Source organism: Heterocephalus glaber, unplaced genomic scaffold (genome assembly GCF_053883595.1).
Source record: "Heterocephalus glaber isolate CG9 unplaced genomic scaffold, H.glaber_assembly_v1.0 deba00001523, whole genome shotgun sequence".
Lineage (NCBI taxonomy): Eukaryota > Metazoa > Chordata > Mammalia > Rodentia > Bathyergidae > Heterocephalus > Heterocephalus glaber.
The window spans coordinates 11236164-11259104 of record NW_028258327.1 but is presented as its reverse complement, the minus strand read 5'-3'; the positions used below and the strand labels follow the sequence as shown (position 1 = coordinate 11259104).

The 22941-nt window shown below is 34.5% G+C and overlaps 1 protein-coding gene and 1 pseudogene across 3 annotated transcripts in view; both read left to right on the top strand.

Annotated features, from left to right (window-relative positions):
- Fut9 (fucosyltransferase 9) overlaps nucleotides 1-22941 on the top strand; it is a 233911-nt gene that overhangs the window by 139831 nt on the left and 71139 nt on the right. For 2 of the 3 annotated variants that reach the window (XM_087187966.1, XM_087187967.1), the window contains exon 3: nucleotides 17666-17752. The exons of the other annotated variant lie outside the window; for it this stretch is intronic. In XM_087187966.1, coding sequence (XP_087044092.1) covers nucleotides 17666-17752 — 87 coding nt within the window. The remainder of the gene's footprint in view (nucleotides 1-17665; nucleotides 17753-22941) is intronic. 3 annotated transcript variants of the gene reach the window in all.
- On the top strand, nucleotides 1047-17647 carry LOC147824962 (large ribosomal subunit protein eL34 pseudogene; annotated as a pseudogene).

The window sequence follows — 22941 nt, the reverse complement described above, 5'->3', positions numbered from 1 at the left end:
CTGTGTCAGCACTGTCATGTTTTCTCAACATGGAGCCTCCAGGCAGTGGTAGAGTGCTTTCCTAGTGCATATAAGGCCCTGAGTTCAATCTTCAGGACCACAAAAAAGTTAACAATGGAGCCTTCAGCTACACACATGCACACGCGTGCAAACACACATGTACACACACAATGACAATATATCACCTATAACTTGATTTTCTTGGAAGTTAGTTTCTAAATCCTCTATTTTTTTAGTGATTTTTTCCCCCAATTAGTTGAACAAATGATGATATTTGCTGGCAGCTTCCAGTATTGCCCAAAAAGAACACCACTTATTCATTTAGGAAAATTGTTTGATCAGTGCTATGCAGGGCTATTATATCTTATTTCTGCTCATAGAGGAAAAGAGCGATATACCAGATTAAAACAACTGGAAAAACAGATTGCTGAATTAGAAGTGAATATATAATCAGATACACTCACCAACAATTGGTTAGAATTAGAAGCATTTAAGTCTATACATAATCAAATATTGCCTGAGAATGCTACCGCATCCTTATTTTATGCTAAATAGATTTTTATGGAAGGGTAATAAAGGAGGAAATCTGCTTGCTAATTCGATTAAAAACATGATGAATCTTTGTTATTTCAGCTATTAAGACTCCAAATAGGAGGAGGCTAATTAGAAAGAAAAGTAGGAATTAATTTCATATCTAAGATCTATTATCAAACATTGAACATTTTTAAAGTGGAATTATTCAGAACAGTTGAAGATGTATTTTCATAATTACTCACAGAAAATAATAGATATGTTTGTAAGTACTCTTTCTTTACTAAATTTTTTTTATTCATACATGTTTGCAGTACATAATGATTACATTCCTCCTAGATAGTTCATATATGTCCATAACACATCTTAATTCTTTTTCATCTCTTTCTGTTTCCAACCTTGCTTCCTCCCTCCACCCCTTGGTCCCCTTTCCTTCTGTAAAAGATCTATTTAAAATTATATATATATATATATATATATATATATATATATATATATACACTGCATCATCAGTATTTATGGGATGCAGAAAATAGTTTATTAATATATAACCCCATTTCACAGAAAATAAAACAGAGTGAAGGAATTCCACTTGGAGAAAGCCACTCTGAAAACACAAATATGTACAGTCCTATAATTTAATGACTGTATGCCTTAGCTGCCTACACTATTTAGTGTCTTTATCATATTGTAGCTACTAGTTGACACATCCTTATCTATCCATCCATTGGACAGATGTTTACTGAGCATCTGCTGTGTGACAGGCTGTGTTCCAGGCAGGGGAGTATTGCAGAGAATGTGGAAAGCAAAACTTCCTACTGTTAAGGATCTTGCATTCTACTACAAAATCAATGACATGATAAATGAATAACTGTAATATTTAGTATGTTGGATACCAATGAATTCTAGAGGACATAACTGTGGAAGAAATAGGAAGTAAGAGGTGGGTTTTAATTTTACAAAGAATTCTCAAAGTAGTTTCACAGGCTACTTTGGTAGGAGGAGACCTTCATGTGAACATTTAAATGGCGTGAAGGAGCTGACTCTGAAGGAAACTTTTGGGAAGAGGTACTGGAGCCCTAGGGCTAAATGTTCCTGGCTTGTTAGGGTAAAAATAGCAAAACTGGTGTTGATATCATAAATCAAAAGACTAGCAGAGCAGGGGAAAGCAGTGGATTGTAGTTCACAAGGTCATATGTAGTAAGAATTTTGACTTTTTTTCAAAATTGACGGGAAAGACGAGCTGGTTTTGACCAAAAGAAAAAAATATCTTCTCTCTTTCATTAGATGTGAACTTCTTACTGGCAGGAGCTGTTTTGAGCCATGAAATATAGTACAATTTCCTAAGGGATCTAACACAGTTCCTCTTATATAGGGTTTAGAGAACTGTGTCTTAAATAAATTATAATGCCAAAGACAAATTCAATTTTCTCTATTTATATTTATATTTACATTTTATTATTTAATTTAAAAACACAGGAAAATATTTTTAGTACCTGTATGCAGTACATATTGAACACATTCATCATGGGGGGTTTGTATATGTACATAACACATCTCAATTTTTTATCACTGTCCCCTCTCCTCCCTACAACACTTTTTCCCCTCCCCATTTACAATAGCTCTGTTTACATGTTTTCTTCAGTTCCTTTTTACCCCTTTAATTCTCCTCCATTCCCTTCCTTTCTTCCCCTTCCCCAATGCCTTTGTCATTTGAACAAGTTTTTCCAACTTCCTAATATCTATCCTCTATTCTGCTCATTATTTATACTTTGGGTTTCTCAACTAAGGGAAACAATGAAATATTTAAATGTGTATGTTTGATTTATTTCACTTAAGATTATGTTCTCTGGTTGCATCACTTTACCTAAAATCATCTCAAGTTTATCGTTTTTGTGGCAGAGTAGTATTCTGCTGTATATATACCACATTTTCCTTATCCATTCATCAGTTGATAGGCATATGGGCTGTTTCCAAGGTTTACCTCTTGTGCTGCTATAAATATAGGTATGCATGTATCCCTGTAGTATGATGAACTTAACTCTTTTGGGAAGAAACACAGAGGAGAAATAGCTGGCTCAAATGGAACCTCAAGTTCCATTTCCTTTAGTTTTTCAGGAATCTCCATGCTGATTTTCCTACTAGTTGTACCAGTTTACACTTCCACCAACAATGGAGAAGGGTTCCTTTTTCCCCACAGTCTCATCAGCATTTGTTATTGGTTAATTTCATGTATTTATTGGTCATTTGTACTTCTTTATCTGAGAATTGTTTATTCATTTCAGATGCACATTTTTGGACTGGATCTTTAAATATGGGGGTCTAATTTTTTTGAGTTCTTTATATATTCTAGGCATTAGTCCTCTGTCTTAGAAGGAGCCGGCAATTTTTTCGTCATTCTGTAGGTTGTCTCTTCATTCTGTTGATGGTTTCATTTGCTGTGCAGAAGCCTTTTAATCTGATGTGATACCATTTGTTGATTTTTGTAGTACTTCCTGTGCAGTCAGGATTTTGTTCATAATGTCTGCCTATACCTGTGTCTGCAAGAGTTTTACCTATTCTGCCTTCCAGGATATTAAGTATTTCTATTTTCATATTTATATCTTTGATCCATTTTGATTTTACTTTAGTGCATGATGAGAGATATGGGTCTAGGTTCAATCTTTAGCATATGTATAACCAGTTTTCCCAGCACCATTTTTAAAAAAGACTATCTTTTCTCTAGGGAAAGTTTGGCCCCTTTGTCAAAGACAAGGTAGCTGAGAATGCTTGGAGTTGCCTCTGCATATTCTATCTGTTCCACTGATCCTCAAGTTTGCTAATTTCCCAATACCATGCTGTTTTCATCACTGTAGCTTTATAGTATACCTTGAAGTCCAGGATTGTGATTCCCCATGGCTTGCCCCTGTTGCCCAGAATTGCTTTTGCTATTCTAGGTCTCTTTTGGTTCCATATAAATTTTAGGATTATTTTTCTCTAGGACTATGAAGTATGCTATTGATATTTTTATTTGGGATTGCATTAAATCTGTATAACAGTTTTGGAAGTATGGCCATTTTCACTATATTGGTACTGCTGATTCAGGTGATACCTAGAAAAGTGTATATTAATGATGCTGTTACATCTTCCACACTAAATCTAAATTATGGCTTAAAACATATAAATAATAAATTTGCAAGCTACAATGAATGATGAGTTATATCTTTAGAGTCCAATATAAATACCTGTATTTCCTGAGAATTAGCTGATTTGACACTAGTTAAAAAAATTCACTTCATGCATATTATAAGTATTCTTTGCCATTTTTCCTTCAGTTATATTTGAAGAGGAATAAACTCATGCTGGCCTGTCACTTTGTCACAGAAATAAGCCAGAGATATATACTTTCCCATTCATTTCCATGTTATCATAAAAAAGCATAATTAGTCCATGAAAGTTTTGCTTTATTATAAAATGAGCAAATGAAGTTTAAATTTATTTCACAGAACACATTCCAGAGCCAGCTAAACATGCTCATGGGTCTGCTCCAGTCATGATTTTATTGCCATTAATTGACAATTCAATTGTATAAAACTAAATTTGGAACTGAAATTTTTGTCTTTGAATACCCACAATTTAATTAAGCTTGCTTTAGCTCCCCAATTATTTTATAATGAAATATAAAATATCTTACAAGAAAATGCCTCTCTTCTAGAAATTAAACAGAGAAAGAATTCACAGGTCACAGAGTAACAATCAATGCAAACAAAATTACCTTCTCATACAAGAGATAAGTACATCTAACCTTTTTAAAATCCAATATCAGAGTACCACAATCTTTTCTCCCAACTTGTACAAGTATGTCTTCTCCTTATGTTTCTAAGAAAGTAAAAGAAAACTATGGGCAATTGTGGACTATAAAAGTACTAAAGCTATTGGTGCTTTTTCCGAGAAAAACTACTTTTCAGGAAGGTTATAACTAAAGACCATAAACCTAATGTCAAACATTAGCTTTCTTATGTATCTAGAAGCAGTACAAACATTAGTCACAAGTAGCAACCAGAGTAAATGTTTTTTAACTCTCCTTCCTCTCTTTGCTAATTGAAATGATGAAGACCCCAAAAGGTTAGTAAGCAATCATCTCATACAAAGCACTGAAACATGACTTGGGAATGGCTATCCAAGATGGCTTAGGCTTGCATAGCAAATTCATGGGAGTTCTTCGAAGATATCACAGCCATGTTAGATGAAAGATATTCTGGGACTGAAATATGGTTAATATTTTAGGGAAAAAGTACATCTGATATGGTTCTATAGCAGAGATAATGGTAAAAGAACCACCAAACATGGAATAAAAATTGTTGAAGGGAAAGTTACTTTTAGAGAGAGCAACAAAGAAAAGCCATTAAAAATTTTATTGAAAAAAAAATAGCTGGATGGCCCACATGCAATTAACTGAAGGCCAGTTCTTCTTTATGACTGTTTTTGTTGTTGTTGTTGTTTTGGCACCAGGGATCGAACTCGGGACTTTGCGCTTGCAAGGCAGGCACCAGAACCACTGAGCTAAATCCCCGGCCCATTTATGACTATTTTTAATATACCAAATATCTCATAAGGTTAATTATAACTAGAATATTTCTATGTACTTATTGCAGTAAATTAATCACTAAGCTCAGAATGTAAAAATCTAGGTTCTAGTTACAGTAAATGACTAATGATCTTGAGCAATTAACCACTCTAGATCTCAGACTCTTACCTAGAGAAGGGAAATTCAGAAGATCATTAAGTTGCCTTTTATTTCAAAAATTATTTTACTCTAAAAGGTCTATAATAGAGCTCTGGGGAATTGGAGGATAGAACCTAGTTAATAGCCATCATCAGAAACAAGCAGTCAAAACATAAATAATCTAATTATTAAACAAGTTTTTCCATTAAGGTGGGTAATTAAATTGAATAAGTACTCAGCAGTGCATCAAGCAGACTCAGACTACTGGCTTTTTCAAATTTTACAGTTTTGCTTCAGTAAAAATTACATGGTAGAATAAGTTAAACTGTGTAAATGTGCCTTGAAGGTTGTTAATGCCTGGGCTTTCAGTCTCTTACACTGACTCTATGAAAACAGATAAATATTCCAAAGCCCAGAGTGGCCTTTGAGAAGCTCAAGTTGTTTTATTTGTGCTGGCTGAGTTATATACTGCTATATACATATATATACATATATATATATATACACATACATATATATATACACATACATACATATATATACATACATAGTAACACAATTGAAACAAGCATAAAAATGAGAAAGTGTGCATAGTATGCATAAATGAAAATTTAAACAAATGCATTGTTGAGCCTTTACATACACACAAATCCTAACAAAATATTATTTAATTGATCTTATGTGATTGTGGTTGAAATTTTGATCTGTTAGACTTTAAACTAGTTTAAATAGACTACTTTCATTATGTAATTCCTAACATAATCAGCAAGAAAAATCTTTTTAACATAAAGTCATTTTGAAGGCTAAAATAAATGTTAAATTTAGACTATAAAGGAAAGTGAGGAGACCTCTGTTTAAGGCTTAAATGCTCTAATTAAACTTGATATGCTTGTTGTCCTTAGGGTAACTTCTACCCTGCTACTCTCAAGATGAGTCTTATTCTATGGGGCAGGCCATTGTTATTATGTATAATAGATTTTTTTGAAAATACATTACAATATGTAAAGGAGATTATCTCATTTTAACAGAGAGAAAGGAAAATCTGTTAAACAGAATGGAAGAAATTATACTTGCCTTTTTTGTCTTTGCTGCCTAAGGTGAAGTGAAATTGTTTGCCTTTTTTCAGACCAAATGCAGACACAGTTTAAGACCAACTTTCCTTAAAGATTGTCTCAGATAAAGACATCAGGCCTGTCTTCCTACTTGCTTCAAGACACTTTAAATGGACACTCAGCACATATATCTGCTAGTCTGCCAAAGTTATGCAGAAAAAAAATCCTCCTCCAAATTCTTAACAGACACAAAGATATAGGCAGGGTTTTACCATACACAGATTCCCTGTCCTCATCTCTCATAAGCTTTGATTTCCAACTGGGATATTTTGGACCTACAGAATATTTTACCCTTTTTCTTGTTCCAAGAAGCAACTATCCATAAAAAAGGAGTTACATAATAAAAACATAACTGTGAGCTTCAAAACTATTTTAAATCATGAGAGCCTGCTTCTTATCTTGAAACAATCTCTGCTCCAATCTTTACATAGGCAGAGATCAGCACTAGATTTTCAGAAACCACAGGGAAGAAGGCTGCCTTTTAAATTTGAGAGCTATGCAGGATTCCAGCCTTGTTTGTTGTCTTTTCTAATAGGTCATCTCTTCTACTATCATTGTTTTACCTATCACCCACTTTCCATGCTGGTGACACAAACCTATACATTCAACCCAGAGTTAGTCCCTGAGGTTCGGACTTGAATAATGACCTAGATTTACACGTGGGTGTCCCCAGGTGTCTCATGCCCACACTGTCTTCTAGAGCACAGCATCCCCAGTCATCACATTCCTTGCATAGAGTTGCACGTGCTATGTCACTGTCTATGGCTCCTGCTGGGCCAATAGCTATGCAGGCAGGGTCTGTGTTGTTATTTTTGGAGGCCTAGGTTCTGACACATAGGGGCTGTTCAATAAGTATTTCTTGAATAAATGAATGAATGAAATAGAGTTTGGATAATTCTGGATAAGTATACATTTATAAAATGTGCTCCTTAAGCAATCTGCTTTCTAGCCACTGCCACTGAAGATTAGGGGACTATATTAGCATTTCTCAAAGTGCATGTCTACTTAGGGTCACAGTACACTGATTCACTATATATAGTTATAATTTGCTGTGGAACTTTGCATGATTTGAATATTCTGTCAAGTATTAATACCTTAATATTACTGACCAATCAGTTGATAGAGTTGTAAATAAAGAATTACTGCTTTTCAGAAGAAAGTTACTAAAATTGCACATGCCTCAATTCAGAGAAATGCATGAAAAGTATAACATAGAATAGGTTTTCATTCCCATGTGCACGGCTTAGTAAAATATGAGCTTTGTTTCAAAGACCATAGATAAATTGTGTCTGAATACCTTGTGGGGAAACTGTAGAAACCTAGTTTGGAATGGCACTAAATGGATACAGAATTTTATTTTACTTTTTTTACTTTTATTAGTACAAATGATACATGTACATAACACGCTTCAATTCTGTGTGTGTGTGTGTGTGTGAGAGAGAGAGAGATAGATAAGCCATTAATTCTTACCAGTAAAGGGAGTAGATTTCCTAGAAACAAGCCTATCCTTTCTTCCTGTCGAATAAGTGGATTCTAAACCATGGTACTTACAAAATCATTTAATTTAAACATCATAGGTAATCAACAGAATATATTTTCAAGAATCTAAATTCTGCAGTGAAATTCATGTGAAAACATTTTGAAGATCAATGAATCAGACCATCTGGGACCAGATTCTTTTCATCTCATGCGAGATGTACTCTGCTCTCTCAGGATATACTGCTCCATTTCTTCCTGCTTTCTTTTGCTTGAAATCACAGAAAGATATTAGACATTGATTTATTCTTTTTATTTTTATATTTGGGGGATATAGAGAAATGTACTAAAGTACCTTTGCGCGTGTGATACTTTCTATGAGTAGATAGGGAGGCAAAATGCTTTGAATACATATCTACATATCTTCCGAAGCATGAGATTGAGAAATATCCTAGAAAGCCAGAGAAGTCAAACTAAATTAAACTGAGAACATAGTCATCTGATTTCTGCTAGAAAGATCTCGCATCATGGTAATGAACACTATATCTCAGATCCTTCACAAGACAAAAACAGTAACTTATTAAATGAGAATATGAGAAATACTACTTACCTCTTGAGGTTTTTCATTTATTGCCAAGTCTTGAATCTCACTTCTCCAGTTCTCTATAATTCCAATTATGAATATTATAATCATTGCTATCATTTTTTAAAAAGAAGGTCATTATTTCTATACCATTTATGTTTTAATTTCCTGACTGTTTCAGAAATAATTTTTTTGCCAACAGCCAATCTGTGTAGAAATAAAATGATTAAATTCTTAATTCACTTGAAAATTGTTCTGCTTATTTATCCTTTATTATAGATTTATCAGGCTGTATATTTTTAATACATTAACATCATTTTAGCAATAGTTTTCAATGTAAAGGCAGAAAGTGGAAGAGTTGCTTTCAAGCAAATGGATAATCTTATTTGACACATTTCTTTCCACACTCTGACAGTGTTTCATATTGTCTGAATCAGAGCTCAAATGGTTTTATAGTAACAGTTTAATAATATTCGTCATGCTTCTTAGAGTTGGATATTGTCAACTATGAAAGAAATACAAGGACAGAGTAGTGACGTCATTTTCCCACATGGTGATCCAGTGTTAATTCTTTATTTTTAGTTCTTCTGATTCTCATTAGTTATCTGTACAGCCACAATTGTCTGGACAATTTTGATATTTGAAAATTATACTTTCTCTTGAATTCCAACAGTAATAAAAGAAGCAATAAATAGTATTTAACTACTTAGTTCTTATTAATTGGAAATTATAAGGTATATTAACAAATGTGATTTTGCTGTAAATCACAGAATTCTCACATTAAACACCTAAAAATTAGACTGCTTACCTTTATAATTTAGGTTAAAGTTTCACTGTCAGATAGCAACTGTCTTTTTCAAAAATGCTTTTAGCAAGACTACAAGAATTTTAAATTCTGATTCTTTGATATCTAAAAAATAACTAATTGGAAGTTAGAAAGAGAAAAAGACTTAGTTTCTAATTGTTAATTCTAAAAGTTTTTTCCTTACCTTTAGGGGAGATAGGTTGTTGTGAGACTGAGTCTCCCCTATCCCCATTTGTATGTTGAAGACCCAGTATTTAATATTATAACACTTTATATTGGAGAAGATGTTCATTAGTGAGATTGGCCTGTAGTTCTCTTTTTCGGTTGGGTCTTTCTCTGCTTTGGGGATCAAGATGATGCTTGCTTCCAGGAATGAATTTGGGAGTATTGCTTCCCTTTCCATTTCATTGAAAAGTTTAATCAGTAGTGGCAGTAGCTCCTCTCTAAATGTCTTGTAGAATTCAGCGGTGAAGCCATCAAGACCCGGGATTTTCTTGGTTGGTAAATTTTAATTACATTTTCAATTTCATTGATTGATACTGGATTGTTTAGAATTTTTAGATCTTCTCTGATCAACTTTGGTAATTCACGTATGTTTAGGAATCTGTCCATTTCTTCTGTGTTTTCCATCTTTTTGGCATATAGGTTCTCGAAGTAGGTATTGATAATCTTCTGGATTTCTGCTGGGTCTATTGTAATTTCACCCTTTTCATTCCTAATTACATGGATTTGGGCCTTTTCATTCCTTTTTCTGACAAGGTTGACTAAAGGTTTATCAATTTTGTTGATTCTTTCAAAGAACCAACTCTTGGCTTCATTGATTGTTTGTGTCAGTCTCTTAGTCTACTTTGCATTATTTCTGCCCTTATCTTTATAATTTCCTTCTTTCTATGGGCTTTGGGTTTCTCCTGCTCTTCTTTTTCTAAAAGCTTGAGGTTCAACATCAGGTTGTTTAATTGGGCTCGCTCTGTTTTCCTAATATGAGTATTCACTGCTATGAATTTCCCTCGTAAGACTGCTTTCATTGTGTCCCATAGATTCCAATATGTTGTATTGTCATTGTCATTTAATTGAAGGAACTGTCTGATTTCTTTAATTTCCTCTGTGACCATTGGTTATTCAGAAGTGTGTTGTTCAATTTCCATGTGTTTATGAAATTTTTCCAGTTTCTTTTGCTATGCATCTCCAATTTCATTGCACTATGGTCTGATAATATACAGGGGATAATTTCAATTCCTTTGCACTTACCTAAATATGTTCTATGAGCAAGTATGTGGTCTATTTTGGAGAATGACCTGTGTGCAGCTGAGGAGAATGTGTATTCTGATTTTGTGGGGTGAAACACTCTGTAAACATCTGTTAAGTTCATTTGTTCAAGAGTTCGATTGAGTTCTAGTATTTCATTACTTATTATTTGTCTAGTTGATCTATCTATGTGTGACAATGGAGTATTGAGGTCCTCCACTACTATTGTATTAGTGCTTATATGATTTTTCATGTCCATTAGTATTTGTTTTATATAGTTGGGTGCACTAGTGTTTGGTGCATAGAAATTTATGATTGTCATCTCTTCCTCTTGGATTGTTCCATTTACAAGGATATAGTGTCTTTCTTTGTCTCTCTTAATCAGTGTGGGTTTGAAATCCACTTGGTCTGCAAAGAGGATAGCTACTCCTGCTTTTTTTCGGGTTCCCATTACATGAAGTATTGTTTTCCACCCTTTAACTTTCAGTCTATGAGTTTCTTTTTGAATTAAGTGGGGGTTTCTTTATGCAGCATATTTTTAGATCTTGCTTCTTGACCCATTCTGCCAGTCTATTTCTTTTGATTGGTGAATTGAGACCGTCAACATTGATGGCTATAAGTGATACGTATTGAGTTATCCTTGTCATGACTTTTCTTTTGTTGGATTTTCCCCCGTTGTTTTTAATTTCTTGTCATGCCCGGTGGATTCATTCTGTTGGGCTTCCTGGGGTTGTGATCCTTGTTGTCTTTTCCTAGGATTTTGTCTAAAATTTTTTGGAGTGCTGGTTTGGTATTCATGAAGTTCCTAAGGTGCTCTTTGTCATGAAACTATCTTTATCCATCAATTTTGAAAGATAGTTTTGAAGGGTACATCAATCTGAGTTGGAGGTTGTTTTCCTTTAGGGTTTGAAATACATCGCTCCAAGATCTTCTTGCCTTGAGGGTTTGCATTGAGAAGTCTGCTGTGATTCTGATGGGCTTTCCTTTGTATGTGATTTGTTTCTTTTCTCTCACTGCTTGTAGAATTTTGTTCTTCTGTTGGATTTCTGGAATCCTAACTCTTATATGCCTATGTGTTGTTGTTTTTTTCATTAAGGCTAGCTGGAGTCCTATATGCCTTACTTATCTGTATGTCAAGTTCTTTTCCCCTCCTTGGGAAGTTTTCTGCCATCAGTTCTGTGAACAGATTTTTTATGTCATCTGCACTCTCTCCTGTTTCTTCATTGACTCAGATCAGTCTTATGTTATTCTTCTTTGCATTGTCTAGCAGCTGCTGGATTGATTTCTCATGCTCCCTTACAATTTTAAAGCAATTTTTCTTTTCCTGGTCACTGATTGCAATCTTATCTTCTATATCTGAAATTCTGTCTTCACATTGCCTCATTCTGCTGCATAGACTTTCAGTAGAGTTTTTCATCTCTTGGAAATCTGTTTGTATCTGTTTTATGGATTCCATTTGTTTCCTATGTTGGGATTCCATCATGTTCCTCAGCTCCTCTAATTTTTTATCTGTGTCCTCTCTAGATTTATTAATCATGTCTTGCACTATGGGCACAATCTCTGCTGTTATGTGAGAAATTATTTCTGATTTCATTTTTTCCTGATCCTCTTTTGTTGATAGTTCAGGGAGTCCAGGTGGTTGAGTGTCAGATTGTTCCATCTCATTTCCCTTTGGGGTTGCTGTAGGTGATCTGGAAGTCTGGTTGTGAGGCCTGTTTATGTGTCTTCTCATTTCGACGGTGTGGGGGGGGGGTTGCTGCTGGCACCTGCGAGGCTCACTTCCTCTGCCCTGGGGACTGTTGCATGCCTACTCAGAAGCCTCCTCCATGCTGGAAGCCTACCCATATGTTATTTTTCTAAAAGAATTAATTAATGAAATCTCACTGACTCTGTTTCTGATATTTCTTTTAAAACACAATGACAGTTTAATGCCCTTTAATCATTATATCATAATGGACAAGCTTCACAGACTTTTCCCACTGTGTAGACATACAATACTGAAGCAGTAAATACTATATAATGTTATTTTTTTAATGTAATGGTATTTAAACTTTCTGCTACACACATGCTCAAGCACACACACAATTTTGTGAACACAATAACTAAACATCAGATAAAGTCAAAGATAGGCAGAGGCATCAGGACATTTCTTAGTTACATAGAGATAAGATATCCTTTTAGATTTTTGGCTGTATAGACTTCCTAACTATTCACATTAAAATACTGTCATGCCCTATGTTTCCAATTTATAAATATGACTCAAAGCTTAACATTGTATAGACACCACTTATTAAACTTTTTGCAAACTGAATCTGATATATGTGTCCATGATGGGATTGTGGCTCTAATTCAGAACAGGGGAAAAAAAAGTTAAAGGAATGTTGAGTAAATGTCTAGATTGTACCATCCTTTCAGCAAATAGCACTTTCAAGTTAATAAAAGATGCTACAGTTATGCTGACTGGGCTTGAAAAATAAATAGCTTCAATATCCACAACCGACTATTTCTACTTGAATAGCAAAGGTTCTGCTTATTTGATTTGTGTAATAATCACAAAGGGCAATCTAGTAACATAACTGGTCAAGGTAGCTTGAATAATACACATGAAATCATTTTAAAAACTATAAAAGATTCTTCCGGGGATGTCATCTAGAGGCTTTCACAATGGTCCAGCACATCACATACCATCATAGGCTTTCCTACAACATGGCCTCTAACAAAACCAGGCTGTCCCAAACCCCAGGGAATAGAATTATTTACCTCTACATCAAAAAGGTTGGGAAGGTCCCCAAATCTGCATGTGGTGTGTGCCTGGACAGGCTTCGAGGGGTTCGTGTTGTTTGGCCTAAAGTTCTCATGAGATTGTCTAAAACAAAGAAGCACATTAGCAGGGCCTACAGTGGCTTCATGTGTGCCAAGTGTGTCCAAGACAGGATCAAGTGCGCTTTCCTTACTGAAGAGCAGAAAATCGTGGTGAAAAGTGTGGAAGGCACAAGCACAGAGTCCGAAGGCCAGATAAATGAAGCTCTTGCATAATAAAAAAAAACTACAAAAGATTATGAATATTAAAATTATTATTCATTAGATAGGTAATTAAATTGTCCCAAGTCAATTAAAAATTGTATAAAAAATAAGCTAATAATAGATATCAATGATTTTGTAATTTCATCATCATAGTTTATTATCTCTTAGTAGTATATGGAAATGGGCTTTGGTAATAGCATAGAAGCATGAAAATGTATCTACCTATAAAAGCATTATGATTAAAATAACAATCCTGTTCCATAAAAAAAATAGCACAACTGGAGAAAGAATGAGTGACTATTCTTTTCCTAACCTATAATTATGAAAAGGCAAATTATAATCATTCTACCTACCCCATCTACTTCTATAAGGTAAATTAAAGATATCTGTTCAGTAGGGAAAATCTGGATTTGTTTATTTTTGTAATTTCAGAGTAGAAACAATAATTAGCACAAGTTCAAACTCAAAGAAAAAGTTTTATAGCTGGAGATTTGCTGTTGTCTGAATGTTTATGTTCTCCTAAAATTCATATGTTGAAACTTAATTCTGAATGTTAAGAAGTATGGTCTTTGGGAGGTGCAGTGCTGTTATGAATGGAATTAATGCCCTAATAAAAGAGCCCAAAAGGAGTTCATTGGTCATCTTCCACAAGAGCACACAGCTAAAAAGCACCCTCCAAGAAGAATGATCTCTCACTAGAATTTTCCAAAGCCTTGATCATGGACATAGCCTCCAGAACTGTGAAAAATAAATGTTCCTTATTTATAACTGACTCTGTATATGGTATTTTGTAGTAGTAGCCTGGATAGACTAAGATATAAATATAAACATTCATAATATAGATGTAGACAGATTAGATTTACATTCTTTAGAAAAAATAATAAATAGTTTTAATATTAAAAATGCCTTCCCCAATGTGAACATAAGCACTCATAGACCACATAAATATTTATAGAATCTAGAATATACCCTCACACCTATAGCTATGTTATGAACTCATAATTTCTGTTCAATAAAAATTGCACTATGTAGAACAGAAGGAAAAAATCAGTCCCAATAAATTTTTATGTTAGTAACATATAAATGCCAGATACCTCTAAAATAGTCCATTAACTCCACTATACATTTTACCATAAGACACAAAGGAGAGTCATTTAACTCATAAACTCATACTTGTTAATTTTGACTTCCTTACTAAAACAATGGCCTAAACACAGACTATTCTTAAACACAACAAGCATTAATTTCATTAACTTCAGTATTTTTATTTCTAAAATATCCATTTGGTTAATTTTCATATATTCCACTTGTTGAAATTCTGAATCTTTCCGTCCTGCTCGTCCATTTTTAAATAATAAAAGTACAATTCTCTTGACTTCCTAAGAGATCACCAGATTTTCTAGGCATGTTCTAATACTTGATTTTAAATATAATCCCAGTACAAGTAGCATTTGGAGATTACAACTTTAGTAATCTAAATTTTTGTACATTGTCTGCATAATGAATTACATTTCTCATTAAACATTTTGTATTAACACTATATATTATCAGTAACACTCAAATCTACAAGCTAAATAATGAAGTTATAAAGCAAGATAGTGAAATACCACAAAGTACTAGGACTATTTTCTTGGGTCATGGTCTCAGTGGACACATCAAGAGTTAAATTCTGTACATAATCTGCCTTGCCAAACTGAAATAACATAATTCTCCTGACAGAAAACAATGCCTTTATCTTTCAAAGCATTTGTTGTATCCCCTACACCTCAAGTAAAATATGCCAAAAATTCAGGGTACTGAAATGTTTTCTCTCAATAAATGTTTTCTTGATGACAAACAATAGCATTGACTGGTTAAGAAGTCAAATAGTCCTTCTTCAGTTTTAACTTATAATTGATTCAAAAGTCTTTGCTGAATTAGAATGTTCAAAGGACATTTTTCCAGATTGTATTTTAATACTTAGTGATATTATACTAGAAAATGAGTCTTGTCCAAAAAACATTAATATAATTCTGTGATATAATCATTGGCTAATAATTTCTTATTGAATCCATAGAACAGTCTATGAGAAGTCTCACTCTTAGATATGACAGGCATAGAGACCTATTAATATAGGTTTAGCCAACAGTATTTGTCTATTAAAATTATTGACAAAAATTGTTGCCAATTCGCACAAATCTAGAACATCTTTTAGAACATCTTTTGACCTGTTCATTTGGGGGAAAACAGAATCTATTGCATTGCTAGAGGCATCTGGGTTGTGCAGCATTACAGACACTAGAGCAAGGGGGACACACTGAGTACAGCCTCCTTGGATGTCATGGCAGTGATGCATGGAGCCTAGGATGAGTCATAAGTGTACAGAAAGCAGCAAAGATCTCTGAGGCAAGTCAATTAATAGGATTTATGTTGCTTATTTCACCAAATATTTTATGAATCCTCTAGATATTGCAGAACTTCAAGTCTAAGATTCTTCAGTTCCCTTGAGGATGCTTGCTGGGGTCATCAGGATAGTTTGCTCCATTGAAAAACTTTTCAATTTTTTTCATGCCTCTTTCCTTTTATTTTCTTCAAAATATGTGCTGCCTGTTCTTTCCTGTAGTTGCACCTTTTAATAGAGGTGAAATGCCATGTCTTTTATTTTTCTATTCTTTCTTGGTTCTTCTCACTGGAAGGTTTGGCATTTTAGTCAGAACCAGTTCCCTTTTACTTGGGAAATTGTCCATCAATATCACATGATGATATCATTTGGGCCCCCTGCTGTTCTACATGTTTTAATTATATGAATAATTTTTTATAAACTGATGCTTATTTTTTAACTCTTGCAATCCCCTGAGTCTCTTCTTTGACTTTGTTGCTACTCTGCGTATAGGAAATTATTCAGAAGATGCACTCCATATGTCTCTGAGGCATTACCGCATATAATCTGCTGTGATTTGAACATGAAGAAGGTTTTTGGAAATTATCTTATTTGTTGATAGCTGAATTTCCTGGATCTGTACCTTGATTTCCAACATAAATTTTCTAAAATTCTTGACCATTATTACTTCAAATATTTTTGCTGCTCCATTTTCTCTTACTTCATTTGGTATTCTAATAATATGTATGTCACTCCTTATGTGATTGTTGTGTATTCTTGAATGTTCTGTTCACCCCATCCTTTCTAAAAACATATCTTCAAACCCACTGTTTCTTTCCTTACCAATTTACAGTCCCCTGTTGATTCCATCAAAGGTATTTTTCATTTTTGCTACAACAATTTTGATTTTTGCGATTTCTTCTTGGTCTTTCTTAGAACATTTCTTTCTGCTTATATTTTCCATTTGTTCTTGTATATTATGTATTTTTCCATAGAGCCATTGATGTGATAATTTAATAATCTGCATCATATTTGAATTTGAATCTGATATATGCTTTTATTCTTCCAAAGGTTTGCTATATTTGTTTTGCAGTTTAACTTGTAAGGATTCTGAATGCCAGAAGTGGTGGATGAGCTAATAGGAGCTCAAGTAAATAGGTGTTTATCATGTCATTTACATATTAACCTGGCTAAGAATTACACTACATTTAATGGTTGCTACAACTGTATGTACCAAAGATTTCACATTAGCTACTATCTTCTTGCCTGTACTGTGGTTTATATGCATCCCTCGAGCCTCTTTTTTAGGCAAACCCTGCATTCTACATTTTCAGCAGCAGCCCACTGGTTTAATACTGAACTCTGTTAGATACTAAGGCATACATTGCAGAAAAGTATTTTTTAATGCTATAATTAAATCTCAGTCTTTTAATAGGATAATTCCCTAGGCTGTGGTGTGTACAGGTCTTTCTTAGATTTTTATTTCTTCTTTGGCCATTTAGAAAGGATAGAACACATCGGTGCTGGGAAATTCCCCTGTTCCAAGTCAGATAAGGCTCTGGGAAATCTTTCTCTTGGAGAAGAGGCTTTTGTTTCAGAGATTTCTCCAGGTATATTTCACAATGGTTATTTTCTCTTCCAGAATGATGAACTGATTTTGATTCTTTAGTTTGAGAATGTTATAGGTTTTCCGGTGGTAAAACTCCAGAAAAATGTATAAGCCCTACAAGATTGTAGATTTCCCAAGTTTCTTACCATCCTATTAGTCTGTAATCTCAGTTTCACCAATTCATTTAAATAGTCCTGCTATTGGCTTTTATTTCAGATATAGCAATATTGGGCAAAATTCTCAAGATTTGTGTGTCGCTGTGGATTTTAGAGCACCAGTCTACTCTATTATGTCAGCTCTCTGGTAAGTAAAGAACAGACATTGAAGACTTGGGATTTACCTAAGTGTTGGAGCACTTGCCCTAGCATGCATGAAGCCCTGGGTTAGATCCTCTGCACTTAAAAAAAAAGAAAAAGATAAAGATAAAAAGGAAGTCTTTCATTTCAAGTAGTACATTTTCCTCTTGTTTTAAAGATAGCAGTAAACATTTCTAAGCTGTTACAAGTCATAGCTGAAACCAGAATTCCCATGTGTGGCTATTTCAATTCAAGTGTAAGCTAAGTAAAGTTAAATAAAATGTGAAATTGTGTTTCTCAGTCACTACAGCCATATTTCAGGTGCTCAATAGCCATCTGTGGCTAGTGGTTAGTGCATGGGACAGCACCATACAGAACTCTTAAACCAACACTTTTGAGTCTGAGGGATCTCTTAAATAAAAGAATTTATTGAGCCATTTCCAAATACTAGCCAGGAAAGGACCAGACCCTGGTACATCTTTCACAACTCTCAGCTCCCAGGCTCATTTGCAGTTGAAAATCTAAGAACCAGGGGCATTTTTATGAAAAAAGTTTGGGAAAATACAAATATTTTAAAACCTACATTTGCTGGAAATAAAAGAGGCAGGATAATAAAAAATGGGGAAAGTTTTGAGATAGAGCAGTCTATACGAAGTAAATATTGCTTCTGGATTGGTTGTGGTTAATAGTTTGGAAAGATCATTTGCAAGCAGGAGCATATATTCAGCAATATAAAACAGTCTTTTCTTGGCTTTGGCCTGAAGTTGTTGACTGACTCACTTTCCCTATCTCTTGGTTACCCTAGGCTTGTTTATGCTTCTTTTCTTCCAGGCCGATCACACTCAAAATCCCCTAAAGATACTCTAAACCCACAAATTAGCTTAGTTCATAAGGTGAAGACCTTAAGAAATACAATAACCTGATCCTTTTTTTAATATATGTAAAATAGGCTACCCTTTCACTTGTGAAATGTGCTTTTATCTTTATTTCTGTGGACAGGGCATTGCTTTTCTTCCTGTAAACCAAGCCAAACTTTCTATAGATTCACAATTCCATGTATTTGCACCTCCAAAAAAAAAATCACATGAATGTTCCCAGACTCAGACTATCATGCACCTCTCTTTTGAGAGTTTACACTCTATTTTCTTTGAGTTATACTTTAGCTTGTTCCTGATAAATCTCTTTATGCACCTTACTATGCATCCTGAAAATTCTCTTCCTTTATAAAAGTCAACAAGCCTGAAAATTTTCCCATGGTTGGTGTTGTCACTGAGCTGGATCTGAGAGGTTCCAAATGATGAGATGCTAACCCACCCTTTCATAGAATAATTTTGCAGGTTTGCTGACTTCCATCAGGGCAAAAGAACTTTCAGGACCATCAGGAAGAGGCCTTGGAAAGATATATTAGGCAGAGATGTTAGGATGCACTAAAGAGTGAAGTGGGGGCCCTCAGAGAAATGAGATGCACTACAAATTGGAACTGGGAAATCTCATGAAGCAAGCAGACTAATACCACCAAATGGGCCAGTAAGTATAAAGCAATTTAGGGAGGGTTGTAAGCTTTTTTGGTTCATTTTCACTGTGAAAACTCACTAGATGATGACAAAAAAATCAGATAGGGTAAACTAAAAGGTTTGTTATCACACTGGGTTCCAGGAGGCTCCACAAAGTCAAGATGGATAACACTGACTCACCCCACCTACCGGGAAGGTTGCAGGTCCACTGACTTCAATTACAAAAAATGAATTTTCAATAAGAAGAGATCCCACTTGTTGGTTCTTTGTGCTAGTTCACATGCAACTGAGGTTTTGTTTATGAAATCTTTTCCTATGCCAATGTCTACAAGAGTTCTACCTAACCTCTCTTCCAGTTGGTTTAGTGTTTCTGTCTTGAAATTTAGATCTTTAATCCATTTTGATTTTAATTTAGTGCATGGTGAGAGATAAGGGTCTAGTTTTAATCTTTGGCAAGTCGGAATCCAATCTTTCCAGCACCATTTATTAAAGAGGCTATTTCCTCCAGTGAGGGTGTTTAGCTCCTTTGTTGAAGATGAGGAGCTTGAGTGTGTCTGGAGTTGGTTCTACATCTTCTAATCAGTTCCACTGATTGTTGGGTCTGTTTCTTTGCCAGTACCATGCTGTTTTTACCACAGTAGCTTGATAGTACAGTTTTAAGTTGGTCATTGTGATACTCCCTACTTTGTATTTGTTGCCTAGAATTGCTTTTGGTATTCTAGGTCTCTTTTTGTTCCTAATGGATTTTTGTATTGTTTTCTCAAGTACTGTGAAGTATGCTGTTGGAATTTCAATTGAGATTGCATTAAATCTATATGCCAGTTTTGGAAGTATGGCCATTTTCACTATGTTGATCCTTCCTACCCAGGATCAAGGGATATCTTTCCATTTTCTGATATCCTCTTTGATCTCTTTTTTGAGAGTGCTATAGTTTTCAGAGTAGAGGTCTTTGATTTCTTTCTTTAGGCTGATTCCAGGTATTTCATTTTTTTGGATACCATTGTAAAAGGAGTTGTTTCTCCAGTTCCTCTCTCAGTGAGTTTGTTGTTCGTGTACAGGAAGGGTATTGATTTTTTTGTGTTGACCTTGTATACAGCTACTCTACTGAATTTGATTATTAAGTCTAGAAATCCTTTGGGGGGGTTGTTGGAGTCTTCTATATAGAGTACCATGTCATCTGCAAATAATGACAATTTCACTTCTTAGTTTCCTATCTGTATTCTATTTCTTTGTCTTGTCTAATTGTTGTGGCTAATGTTTCCAAAACTATATTGAACAAGAGTGGTGATAGTAGACATCCTTGTTGTGTTCCTGATTTTAGGGTGAAGGATTTCAGTTTTTGACCATTTAGTGAGATATTGGCCATCGCTTTTTCATAGATAGCATTTATCAGGTTGAGACAGAGACCGTCTATTCCAGTTTTCTGTAGGGTTTTTATCATGAATGTGTGTTGGATTTTTTTGAATGCTTTTTTTGCATCTATTAAGATGATACTATGGTTTTTGTCCTTGGTTCTATTAATATATTCTATTTATTGATATTTATTAGTATTATTTTATTTATTTATTCTATTTATATTCTATTTATTGATTTGCATATGTTGAACCATCCCTGTATCCCTGGGATGAATCCCACTTGATCAGGGTGTATGATTTTCTTGATCTGCATTCTGTTTGCCAGTGTTTTATTGAGGATTTTTGCATCTATGTTTATTAGTGGGATTGGCCTATAGTTCTCATTTTTGGTTGGGTCATTCTCTGTTTTTGGAGTCAAAGTGATGCTTTCTTCCAGGAATGAATTTCTGCATAGCAAGAGAAACTACCAACAGTATGAAGAGACAACCCACAAGTGGAAAAAAGTTTTTATGAACTGTTCCTAAAACAAAGGTCTATGATCTAAAATATATAAAGAATTTTTAAAAATCAGACCCCATTAAAAGACCCAATCCAAAAGTCCAAAAGTGAACATCTGAAATGTACAGACATTTCTCAGAAGTAGAAATAGCAAATAAACATATGAAAAAATGTTCAACATCACTGGTCATTCGAGAGATGCAAATGAAAACAACTCTGAGATTCCACCTCACTCCAGAAAGAATGTCTGGTATTAAGAAATCAACCAATAACAAATGCTGGCAGGACTGTGAGGAAAAAGGAACCCTTCTCCATTGCTGGTGGGAGTGTAGACTGGTGCAACCACTGTGGAAATCAGCATGGAGATACCTCAAAGAACTGGGATTAGAGGTCCCATTTGACCCAGCTATTCTGCTGTTGGGTGTCTTCCCAAAAGAATTAAAAGAATCATACCACAGTAATATATATATGCACCCATGTTCATAGCGACACAGTTTGTAATAGCTAAAACTCGGAAACAGCCCCATTGCCCATCAACTGGAGACAGGATAAAGAAAATGTGGGTTTTTTGAAAAATGAAATGAACTACTACTCAGCCATAAAGAATGAGAAATTAGAGACATTTATAGCTAAATGGATGCACATTGAGGCCATACTCTTAAGCAAAATAAATAGGACACATATGTGTGAGTACTGAATAGTTTCTCTGGTGTTGAGAAATTGAAAGTATAAATAAGGATAAAAATGTATAAAAGATAATGTGAAATAGGAAGAAAAGTTTCAAAGGGGAAGGGGAAGTCCAAGAGGTAAAGGAAAGGAAAGAAGGGAAAAAAATGAATATGAGAAATGGAAACAAAGTCTTTGTAAATAGAGAGGGGTGGAGGGGTTTAAGGGAAGGCAGGGGAATGTGGGAAAAATAAGAACCAACATATATTACGTAAGGGTAAAAATTTCCAATAATGAATGTCAACATATTGTATACCTAAAATGTACCAATAAGATTAATGAATAAAAAATGAATTTTCAAGATGTGTCAGTAAGAGGAAGGAAGCTTATTAGGAAGAATATTATAGTACACACTCAAAACAGAGTGCAGACTCTTGGAAAGAAAGGGACCTCTTGGTGATTGATTGGGAATTTTTATATGGACTTGGGGCTGTCCTTAAAATTGGTTATCTAGGATGTGTATTCTTAGTGTCTTTCATACCACCCATCTGGTGGACTATTTTGGAAAACAAACACTTTAAATATGTTTGAGGCTGAGATATGCTGTCCCCTTAAAAGTGTGCTTCCTGAGGAAGAGGATTGGTAGAAGGGAGAATAATTTACAGGTGAAAGTTACAGGTCCAGGTTATAGCCTTTATTGGATTTAAGATCCTTAGGGATTTTTCCTGGAAAGGGAAAAGAAAAGCTCAAATAAGTTGGATCCTGAATGAAGCTGCAGTTATTAATTAAAATACCTTTAAAAATTATGATTTTTTTCTCTCTTTTACCTATTTTAATTTTTTCTGTCCTATCTCAAGTTGACACACAGTATTCTCTGTTATTAAAATAAGAAGTGATTGCTACTTATAGCAGTGAAACTAAGGTCAAAAGTCTGAATTGAGATTCACACATACTATAACACAAAAGATGGACCTTTATCAGAAGACTTTTATAGTTCAATAATATAGCTAATGTCAAACTTGCATTTTCTGTAAGTGGCTGTCCCATGTGGATTTAACACTGTCTATATGATTTTGTATATTTTATCGGTCCAAACTTTCAATTAGCTACTTTTATCTTTTGCTTGTGATATTGAGTGTGTAAAATGTTTCCCAAGAGCATAT